Source organism: Piliocolobus tephrosceles, chromosome 18, assembly GCF_002776525.5.
Source record: "Piliocolobus tephrosceles isolate RC106 chromosome 18, ASM277652v3, whole genome shotgun sequence".
NCBI classification, from domain to species: Eukaryota; Metazoa; Chordata; class Mammalia; order Primates; family Cercopithecidae; genus Piliocolobus; species Piliocolobus tephrosceles.
This window is the reverse complement of record NC_045451.1, coordinates 49,307,328-49,319,233: the sequence shown is the minus strand read 5'-3', so window position 1 is coordinate 49,319,233 and position 11,906 is coordinate 49,307,328. Positions and strand designations below refer to the sequence as shown.

The window sequence follows — 11,906 nt, the reverse complement described above, 5'->3', positions numbered from 1 at the left end:
TGGGAGATCCACTGCTCTCTTCAAAGCTGTCAGACAGAGTCGTTCGCATCTGCACAGGCCTCTGCTGCTTCCCGTTATTTTTTAGCTGTACCCTGTCCCCAGAGGCGGAGTCTACAGAGACAGGCAGGTTTCCTTGAGCTGCTGTGAGCTCCACCCAGTTCGAGCTTCCCAGCGGCTTTGTTTACCTACTTAAGCCTCAGCGATGGTGGGCGTCCCTCCCCCAGCCTCGCTGCTGCCTTGCGGTTAGATTGCCGCAGACTGCTGTGTTAGCAAGGAGGGAGGCTCCGTGGGCGTGGGACCCTTCGGCCAGGTATGGGATATATTCTCCTGGTGTGCCGGTGTGCTTACAGTGCAGTATTGGGGTGGGAGTTACCCGATTTTCCAGGTGTTGTGTGTCTCAGTTCCCCTGGCTAGGAAAAGGGACTCCCTTCCCCCTTGCGCTTCCCAGGTGAGGCGATGCCTCGCCCTGCTTCAGCTCTCGCTGGTCAGGCTGCAGCAGCTGACAAGCACCGATTGTTCAGCACTCCCGAGTGAGATGACCCCAGTACTTCAGTTGAAAATGCAGAAATCACCGGTCTTCTGTGTCGCTCGCGCTGCCAGATGGAGACTGGAGCTGTTCCTATTCGGCCACCTTGCTCCGCCCCCCACTCTCTCATTTAAATGATTTGCTAATGCTCAGTCTTTTTCCAAATAACATGCCAAAAAGTTAATAAATATCACAGGATTAAGTAAAAATAAAAAATAATGGGAGGAGAAAGGAAACGATAATAATACTTCATAAGAGCTCTGACATGAAGTTAGGACCTCATATAAAATATGCCATACACTGTCAGAGTCAAGAAGTTGTCTGTGATTACTAGGGCTGGGACAGGTCTTTGGTTCTAAGTTTATAGTAGCTCACTTAGACTCATATCAGAACTGCGGTCAACTGAAATCTCTAAATCTTTTTCATATAAAGGGCTTCAAAGTCAAATACACCAATTCTTTGCTTCAGTTATAGCTCATCTTATTGGTTTCTGCTTGATCACGTAATTCAAAAGCTTATCTGGCCCACCTGGTTTTCTGCCAACTGTAGATCTGCCAATCACGCCTTTGTATGGCCCTGTAAGGAATTGTTCCAAGGCTAAGGATAAAACAAAACTTCTTTTTTTCTGTTGAACTGATTTTTTAATTGCTTTTCCTCAATATTGGTTATGTACAATTTACTTTTCAAAACCTTCATCAAATGATTTTCGCATCGAATTGTTCACCAAAATCTTATGGCATCATTTTAATACTACCTTCAGAATATTAAACATTATTTAGAACCCCCTGACATTGGCACTTAAAGGAATGGAGATACTAAGCCACAGGAAAATGAAAACCAGTAGCATCTGGTCTGTTATGCAATTTTTAGTCATGTTGGATCACATCGTATACATTGACACCTGCAGACTCACTCATAAATATATTAAGTCACTCTAGCATGTTTTCCTTTTAAGAAAAAATTGAATATAAGTGAAAACAAGACAGACATAGGGTATTATCAAGCCCCCTAGTCGCCTTGCTATGATACACCTTAAAATACAACCCAGGGAGAATTGAAAGGATTTCTTTCACTGATGGTATAAAGGCCTGAAGGAACTTAGAATCTTCCAGGAAGGAGGACAAGCAACATGTAGGAGGGGTTAGCTGCTGAAAATATAATTGTGGTTTGTGTGTATGTACAGGGTACAGTAGGAACTCAAGGTTGAATTTAATTCATCTTGCACAGAAAGGTGGGGGAAGGACGCAGAATCATTTTGTAGAGGAAGTTATTGAATTGGATCAGGTGTTTTTGTTTATTCATTTATATATATATTTTTTTATTTTACTTTAAGTTCTGGGATACATGTGCAAAATGTTCAGGTTACATAAATATACATGTGCCATGGTGGTTTGCTGCACGTGTCAACCCATCATCTAGATTTTAAGCCCTGCGTGCAATAGGTATTTGTCCTAATGCTCTCCATCAAGGGGAGAGCACCCACCCCACTACAGACCCTGGTTTGTGTTGTTCCCCTCTTTGTGTCCAGGTGTTCTCATTGTTCAACTCCCACTTACAAGTGAGAACACACGTGTTTCGTTTTCTGTTCTGATGTTAGTTTGCTGAGAATGATGGTTTCCAGCTTCATCCATGTCCCTGCAAAGGACATGATCTCATTCTTTTTTACGGCTGCATGGTATTCCATGGTGTATATGTGCCACATTTTCTTTATCCAGTCCATCACTGATGGGCATTTGGGCTGGTTCCAAGTCTTTGCTATTGTAAACAGTGCTGCAAGAAACATACGTGTGCATCATCTTTATAGCAGAATGATTTATAATCCTTTGGGTATATACCCAATATTGGGATTGCTGGGTCAAATGGTATTTCCAGTTCTAGATCCTTGAGGAATTGCCACACTGTCATCCACAATGGCTGAACTAATTTACACTCCCATCAAAAATGTAAAAGCATTCCTATTTCTCCACAGCCTCACCAGCATCTGTTGTTTCCTGACTTTTTAATAATCATCATTCTGACTGGCTTGAGATGGCATCTCATTGTGGTTTAGATTTGCATTTCTCTAATGATCAATGATGATGAGCTTTTTTTGTATGTTTTTTGGCCACATAAATGTCATCTTTTGAGAAGCGTCTGTTCATATCCTTTTCCCACATTTTCATCAGGTTGTTTTTTTCTTGTTAATTTGTTTAAGCTCCTTGTGGATTCTGGATATTAGACTTTTGTCTGATGGGTAGATCCCAAACATTTTTTCCATTGTGTAGGTTGCCTCTTCACTCTAATGTCAGTTTCTTTTGCTGTGCAGAAGCTCTTTAGTTTAATTAGATCCTATTTGCCAATTTTGGCTTTTTTTGCAATTGCTTTTGGTGTTTTAGTCACGAAGTCTTTGTCCATGCCTATGTCATGGATGGTATTGCTAGGTTTTCTCTAAGGGGTTTTATGGCTTTGGGTTTTACATTTAAGTCTTCACTTCATTTTGAGCTAATTTTTGTATAAGGTATAAGGAAGGGGTCCAGTTTCAGTTTTCTGTATATGGTTAGCCAGTTTTCCCAGCACCATTTATTAAAAAGGGAATCATTTCCCAATTGCTTGTTTTTCTGAGGTTTGTCAAAGATCAGATGGTTGTAGATGTGTGGTGTTATTTCTGAGGTCTCTGCTCTGTTCCACTGGTTTATATATCTGTTTTGGTAACAGTACCATGCTGTCTTGGTTATTGTAGCCTTGTAGTATAGTTTGAAGTCAGGTAGCGTAATGCCTCCAGTTTTGTTCTTTTTGGTTACGATTGTCTTGGCTCTACGGGCTATTCTTTGGTGCCATATGAAATTTAAATAAGTTTTTTCTTCTAATTCTGTGAAGAAAGTCAATCGTAGCTTGATGGTCAGGTGTTTTTAAACAGGCAAGATAAAAATGAGCATTGCAGAAACAGGGAACAGTATAAGCACAAAAAAGGAAGAAAGTGTTTCACAGCAAGTTTCTTAATTAGTAAGAATTGTGGAGTGGCTGAAACATACTAAAGAACTGAAGCAGACAGAAGATGAAGCTGGGAAGATTAGCATGAGCTGGTCAGGAAGGTTGTTGTGTACCATGCTGAAGGTTGTAGCCTTGATGTTTCTTTCCCCAGAGGATTGCATATTTCTACTGTTTTGTGGCAAGATTTTGAAAATTGTATTCTCACATTTTTATTGAAAGCCAAAACTGAAATATTCTAAATGGAAGCCATCTCCAATAGATAAGAAAATAAGGCACTAATTTATGCTGCTGCTGTGTCTCTGGATGCTGAGTAGTTGAGTTTCCTTACCAATCCTATCCCATCCCTTCATTCCCACTGTTATGTAACAGCCATACAAATAAGTAATTTAAAATCAACTTTGATAAACTGTATGTTGGTGAAATTCTCATAAAAATTAAAACAAGGATTATTGAAAGGTATGAATTAGAGAATCACTTTACTGATATTCAAATAATTTCTAATGACATTTTAAATATTTGAAAATACATAATAATTCACAGTGAGAATTTATCATTTGTAGATTTTTAAGACCATTTGGACAAAAATATAGATTTTTCTAAGATACTAATTAGAACATGCAGATTACCTTTAAATATTTAAAAGAGATTCACAGGTTCTAGCCACCGTATAATGTGTTACATTTTAACAGACTTAAGGAAAAGAAGACGCTCCTGACTTCTAAAATAATGCAATTGTAGTTTGTACTCAAGCTTGTACATAAATTTTGATTAAATCTACATGTGGTAAGCACTGCCTTTCAAAATCTTCCTTTTTCTTCAATTATTTTAAATTTTTTGTTATAACCCATTATCAATACATCCCCTATATAAAGTGCACACACACACAATCCTCAGAAGAAAATACCAAAAAAAAGGACAACAGCAGGAATGAAATTTGAAATAGCTTCATAGCTTTTCAAGTGTTTTGCAAAATCTTCTTTACTCAAGTTAAAAGCAATATGAAGTGCATGTATAATAAAATGTTTAGAAAAAGATTTGGTTTAGGGTTCAGCATTCATTTCATATTACTGAAAAGTGTGATTTTATGTTTTTGTTTTCCATAGAACAGGCATTCTAGTTTTTGTTACTTAATAGAGTAAGTAGTATGTTATAGTATAAGTTACTATAAGTAACTTAATAGAATAAGGTAGTATGTGTTTTTCTTTGGGAGGTCATGTTTTATGCATGTAGTAACATTTAATAGTGTAAAACATTAATTTTTTAAAAGTTTGAGTAATATTTAAGAATTGTCTTCACATAGTTAATGTGGGTTTCTAAAATATATCATTCTTAAAATGAAACAGTGTATCTGCTAAATATTTTTATTGAAACAAGGAGTAAAATCTCACATGCATCTAGAACCACAGCTACTTTCTAGTCTCAAGTTACTTATCTTTCAAATAAAGTCATCTCCAAATCTGCTTAGGATGAACCTCTTGCAAAATAGAAAAGGAAAGACAACAGTTAAACTAAGTAAACATAAGAGGGTTATTTTCACTGAAGTGCATTTTGCACAAAAGCAGCACACAGTATCTTGTGTCAACATCTTTTAAACAGCTGGATGACATCTGCAAAGCCTGAAGATTTGAAAAAAAATACTATTTATACCAAATGTATTAATAAAAATCTGTTCCGAGGTTTGTGAGAAATAAGTCCAATCTCCCTTTCCCCCCAAAGTATGCATAGTATATGTGCTAACTTACTGAATTCATCCTTCATGCAATTCCAGTTTATTAAAGAGGTTAAAAATTTATAAAACTCTGATGGGATATGGTTTTAATGCTTCATCACACTACCCATCATTTGCTTTTCAGTCTAGATCAGAATGATCTTTCCTACTTCCCTGCAGTCACCTACCTGCACAGCTAATATTTTCTGAATACTCTCCTGAGAGTCTGTCTGGAAGTTGGCCAGCCTCATCTGGCTGAAGAGGACCACCAGTTTGAAGTGCTCCTGCCACAGCCTGTGCATCCTTCTCTGCAGCTGACAGAGCTAAAGGCAAGAGGGAGGGGAGAAAACACAAGTTAGAGGAGGAGAGGAAATTAATGGCAGTGTTCAAGAAGAATGATGGAGAGAAATATAGAAAGCAGTCAATAGCCCATTCTGCACTGTACGGACCTGACAGGAATTTCACAGTCTCTTGATTTTTCAGCCCACTCATGTGCATTCATCAGAAACCAGTCACATCTGGCCGCCAGGATGGGGGGTTAATTTTCTCTAAATGCCTCAGCAGTTTTGTTCTAGCTGAGGCAAACTCTGTGACTGCAAAGCTGATGAGTAAAATATTTCTACTTCACCCAGTTTAACTCAAAACCGATAGCCTCGGGACATATTGAACCTTTCTTGAAAAAAATCATCTTTTGAAGCCGTTTTGAATGGCACATCAGGTCAAGCCAAAGTTTAAAAATGCAACTTTAAGACTTTGATGGACACCATCACTGCTTTTTTTTCTCATAAAGCTTACCATTGCTTGGCAATGTGTGCTTTAGAGCATGACAAAACTAAAGAGAATTAACTTAGCCATCAACTGCTGAGGGAGAACAATAACAAGGAAGAAGTTTCCAGCTAGAACTCCCTATTAATCTACCTCCCTCTGACCATGTGACATGGAAACATCTCACTGCACTAAAGCATAGAGGACGCGGTGTTAAGAAGTGACATGTTTAATACAGGATCTGTACAGAAAAAGAAAGAATTTGCCTATGACATATGATAGATCATTTGGAAATTTAATATAAAAACCAACAGAAAACAGTGGATGTTTTATCAAAACAATGTACATTTGCTCTTCAACAGTTACCGTAGGCACGCGGTACACAATTATAATAAGGCATTTTCACAGGGATAAACATAAAATTAACAGTAAAAACAATTTTTTAAAAATCCCAAACATTTATAATGAGTGCTTATGTTATATATTTATAATGAATGTATATATCATATGTTTATACAATATAATATATTATGTCACTGAAAACTCTTGGTTTTGGGAATGTGGATAATTGCTGATATCAGTTCCTTTCTAGCATATTTTGCAGAATGAAAAAACAAAATTTACATCCAAACATGTAATATCAAACACAATTTTTATATAAAATACTTCCTCATACTAGAATAAAAACATGTTAAAAATGTGGCTATTTGGTGGGTTACATATACAGGATCCTCTGTAAAACATCAATAAGGAGTGTGTAAAATTTGGGAACTCTTTTGTAGATATATTTCAATAAAAGAATTCACTTAACTAAATACTTGGTGTTGCATGTAAATTGTTTAACATCATTATCCTCATTATGCATTGTTATAAACAATACATACGTATTTATGTTTGGTTTCCAGGAAAATAAAGCCTCTATTTTTGGCTAGTTGATTAGGAAGAAGAAAAGACTTTGAAAACTATGGATATTTCAGTTTACTAAATGCTGAATTACATTGTCCAGAACCAGTTTGTGTGCATTTCAGATAATTTGGGCTATTAAATTAAAACTTAGCATTATTTGAAGACAAATTTTGTCTAACTTAAAAAAAAATGGTGTTTTCTTTAGCATAAGCTAAGCCTGACAGTCAACAGGGGGAGATATGCTGTATCTTGATATACTCATTAAGGCATTTGAAAAGTTTAGTTCATTGTGTATGTTCACAACTACATAAAGAGTCATATTAAGACTTTAATTATTGTTCAGCGACAGGGGAAGGATCTAGGTATTGAGGGTTCACGAATGGTCCATAGGAGTTAGCACTGGCCCTGTATTACCTAATGTATACATCAAAGATTTAAATAATATTAATTAAATTTGCTTTAACAGTAAGATGCAGAGCACATGTATATTTAAATTAGAAATTACTTCAATTGCAAACAGTGGGCAAGGCTAGAGAAGCTGACGTTTAGTGTCAAGTAAACATTAATAACAGAAGAAAAAAACCATGACAAATATTCCTGAAAATAATTTCATAGCATATATATGTTGAAATTTGTGTGATTTTTATACCGGTCTTCATTATTAAAATATGACCTTGCAACTTACAGATTTTTTTAAAGGGCTAAAATGGAAATGAGTGTGAAGGAAATTTTACCTGCTTAACTAAAATTATCAATCATTTTTACTAACAGGCCAGCTCATTTCTGAAATTACATGTGGAAACATATTTTGAAATACATATTGCAGTATAGTTCTTTATACACTACCTAAATATATTGTTTGCTGAGGTAAACATCCTGAATGAAAGGGCCATAATCTAATAGATAAATGCAATTTGCTAAATGAAGCTTAACTATAAATTGTCTGTTGTGGGTAGAGGCTCTGAAGAGATTAGATTTTTGATATTTTCTTAACAAAGACAAATAATCTGTCAACTTTCTCCATTCTTTTCAATGTGACTTATTTAAACAACACAGTTCATAGGTTGATTGTGGGCCTGCTGAGATAGCTTCTTTGATTAACCCCAGTGTACAGCTGAGAAATCTATATTTTAAAGAGGTTAACTTGCTTTAGGTTATTTACTTCTGTCTAACTTCAAGTTTAAGTTATTAACCATGATGCCATATCACTTAAAGTTCAATGGCTTTTCTCTTTCTCTCTCTGATATTTTAACAGTCACTTCCAGATAAAGGATAGTCATAAAGACTGCTGGAAACACCCAAGGGTTCTGTAAACCTTTGCCACAGAGATTCCTGGAAAATAGGCTGTGATCCAAAATGAACATTTATGTATGCTTGTTAGATATTAGTAAGAAGTGCATGATAAAACCTTATCACATAGAGAAGGTTTTCTAATTATTGTCTACCACAGACCTTACCTTACTAGTTCGTTGTAATTTGGAATTTTTAAGACAACAACAAATGGAAGCCTACCTTGTACAGAAATTGGACAATAGACTATCAAGACAAGAAAAGTTTACAGCAATAAGCCAGAAATAAACGATTTTGAAAGAATGGCTGTAGGATGAACTCTTAGCCTTACTGAGTGGAATCAGATATCTCAGTGAAAAGTCACCTACAGCAAAATACCACTTTAATTTTCTCTAGTATTTTTCTTATTTCAAGGCTGCAGTTTTTTGGAGCCAGCTTAGCTCTCAGAATACCTTATTTCCCCCAAGAGATCATAGGATACTTGGAACTACACCTATGAACCAAGATTTGTTTGTCAAAGAAAATAATAAATTAATACTATTAGAATAGCCACACATATGACAAAGAGCAAGTAAGGGAAAGATGAGCTGTAGAGGAATTCCTTAACAACAAGGCAAATTTTACAAGTGGGAGCTCTTCAGCATGTGTAAACAAAGCAAACTGAATAGTAATGTTTTCTACAGCCACAAGTCAAATGAGGAGAAGCAGCTGTATGCAGTGTCTATTTTTATTCAGTTGTCTGTATTCTAGCTTGAGGTAGCCATAAGGGCCTTGAATTTATCCATGTTCACATGTTAACTGAAGCCTCTTAAACAGAGAAGTTTTTTTAAGGATCAACTAAGAGAGAGTAATATCTCAAAAAAGAGGTTTTTTTTTTGGGAGGGCAGGGGGGAGCGGAAATCAATAGCTAAATAGGCCTATGGAAAAACAAGAACCAGAAAAAGGAAGAATTAAAGACAATCTTAAAGAGAGAAGAACCAGCATTCAATAAAATTACATATGCACACAAACACATTTACACACGAAAGACAGTAAGACTATTCAAAAGAATATTTAAGGAAAAAACAACTAAGATGCTGCGAAGAATGATTGATTATATCAAATAGCTATGACAACAATTATTTTAGGAAAGTGATTATGAAAAAACCCCATTTTAAGATGTCAGCAGACAGTGATCGTTCAATAAATGTTTATTAAAATGGACTCAACTTGAGCTGATAAAAGTTTACCTGATAAAGGGTATAAACCAAAAACTTCCATCAAACATTTTACTAAATAAATGTCAGAAATCTTCCTATGGATGTCGGGCAAAATAAAATAAGGACATCAGAAATCAATACCGCTTTTTAAAACTGTATTGCTGATTCTTGTCAAGGCAATAAAAAAATAGAAGGACAAAAGATAGCTATGAGTTAGAAAAAAGGCCGGGCACGGTGGCTCACGTCTGTAATCCCAGCACTTTGGGAGGCCGAGTGGGTGGATCACGTGAGATCAGGAGTTCCAGACCAGCCTGACTAACATGGTGAAACCCAGTCTTTACTAAAAATACAAAAATTAGCCGGGCACAGTGGCGGTCGCCTATAGGCCCAGCTACCCAGGAGGCTGAGGCAGGAGAATCCCTTGAACCAGGGAGGCGGAAGTTGCAGTGAGCCAAGATAGCACCACTGCACTCCAGCCTGGGAGACAGAGCGAGACTCCGTCTTAAAAAAAAAAAAAAAAAAAAGGAGGTGATTAGGGTTTAGGAACTTTCTGCCTATAATATCTGCACTGAAAAATTAATAACTTTTTTTTTTTTTTTTTTGAGACAGAGTCTTGCTCTGTCGCCCAGGCTGGAGTGCAATGGTGGGATCTCAGTTCACTGCAACATTGCCTCCTGGGTTCAAGAGATTCTGCTGTCTCAGCCTCCCAAGTAATTGGGATTATAGGCGACCTCCCACCACGCCGGGCTAATTTTTGTGTTTTTAGTAGAGACAGGGTTTCGCCATGTTGGGCAGGCTGGCTTTGAGCTCCTAACCACAGGCATGACTCGCCGCACCCGACCCATTTTTATAAATCAATATGACAAATTTTGAATTATAATAGAAAAATCCTATTTATTACCATAAAATAAAATGAAAGGTACTTAGGTTGATATCTATTTAAAAATGGGCAAGATTTTATAAAGTTACAAAATATTTTGAAGAATAACGACTGAATAAATCTAGAGGTACAGTGTGGTCATATATGAGAAAAGAGTGTCATGGATAAATCAGTTTTCCACAGAGTAGTCTATAATCTCATCAGGCTTTATGAAAGTTGATCTAAAATTCACATGGAAGAACAAAGGACTGAGAATATTTAATGAGACAACTGTGAAACAGGAGAACAAGCCTGAAAATTTGACATGTGATATATACAATTTATCTTACAGCTGTAGGAATTAAGAGTAATATTGGGATCATCCAAAGAGAGCATTTGATCAGCAAAGAGAGCTGAGTAATAGACACATGCATATAAAATGTAACACATAACAGAGATATCACTACAAATCAGTGTGGAAAGGATGGCTAATAATTGGCTATCTCCATGCAAAATAAAATAAAATGAGATCCTTAACTCACAACATACAGAAAATAAAAGCAAAGTAGATTGAAATGAGGAGAGTTAACCTTTAACAATTTTTTAAAAAACATGACACAACTTTATGCCTTTGAGGAAAGGAAGAATTTTTAAATAAAAATTAAAATGATAACTTCTAATGGAAAAAAACTGACAAATCAAACCACATTTAATTTTTTTAGGTTAAATTTAAACATAGTAACCATATAAGCTGCAGGTTTAGAGAAGATTTTAATAACACAGCAGACAAGGATTAATTTCTTTAACATATAAAAAGCCCTTATAAGTCAATAATAAAAATAGAAACAGTATACCAGAAAAAAATGGGCAAATTATACATATCGGCAATTAACATAAAAGGAAAGCCATTTGGCCTGAAAACATTTGAAAAGGTATTCAACTTTAATAGTAGGATATGAATAAATAAAATTCAAACTCATCAGATTGTCAAATACTAACAAAATCTGTCAATATCAAATTTTGGTAAAGATGTGAAAAAATTAAAGTCATGTGCTGTTCAAATTTATGTATAATTTGATACAAAAACTTTGGAGAACAATTTATTATTTCATATTGAAAAAGAAGTTGTACTTTCCCTTTGATCCAGAAATTATACTTTAAGCTACATACTCTAGACCAGCAATTCTCAGCATGTGGTTCCCAGACCATCAGGATCAGTATCACCTCAGAATGTTAGAAATACAGTCATTCAGACTCCCTGAATCAGAAACCTTGGGGCCAGCAATCAGTGTTTTATCAAGATCTCTAGGTGATTCTAATGTATGCTAAAGTTTGAGATATATGGCTTTCAAAAAAAATGTCATATGTACTCAGGGAAAAACATAAAATACTTTCCATTTACAGCATTACTTGCTATAGTAAAGATGGAAACAATCTAATAGTCTTTGAAGTAATAAAAAATACATTATGGTATGTTTATACCCTAAACCACAGCATTTAAAATAAACACACTGGCCATATATGGTGGCTCATGTCTGTAATCCCAGCACTTTGTGAGGCCAAGGCAAAGAGGATCACTTGAGCTCAAGAATTCAAAACCATCTTAAGCAACATAGTTAGACCCTGTCTCAAATAAAATAAAATAAAATAAAATAAAATAAAATAAAATAAAATAAAATAAAA

The 11,906-nt window shown here is 35.7% G+C and overlaps 1 protein-coding gene across 6 annotated transcripts in view; it reads right to left on the bottom strand.

Annotated features, from left to right (window-relative positions):
- CCDC178 (coiled-coil domain containing 178) overlaps positions 1 to 11,906 on the bottom strand; it is a 525,224-nt gene that overhangs the window by 32,814 nt on the left and 480,504 nt on the right. For all 6 annotated transcript variants that reach the window (XM_023207480.2, XM_031934542.1, XM_031934544.1 and 3 more), the window contains one exon: positions 5,393 to 5,527. In XM_023207480.2, the coding sequence (XP_023063248.1) occupies positions 5,393 to 5,527 (135 nt within the window). The remainder of the gene's footprint in view (positions 1 to 5,392; positions 5,528 to 11,906) is intronic.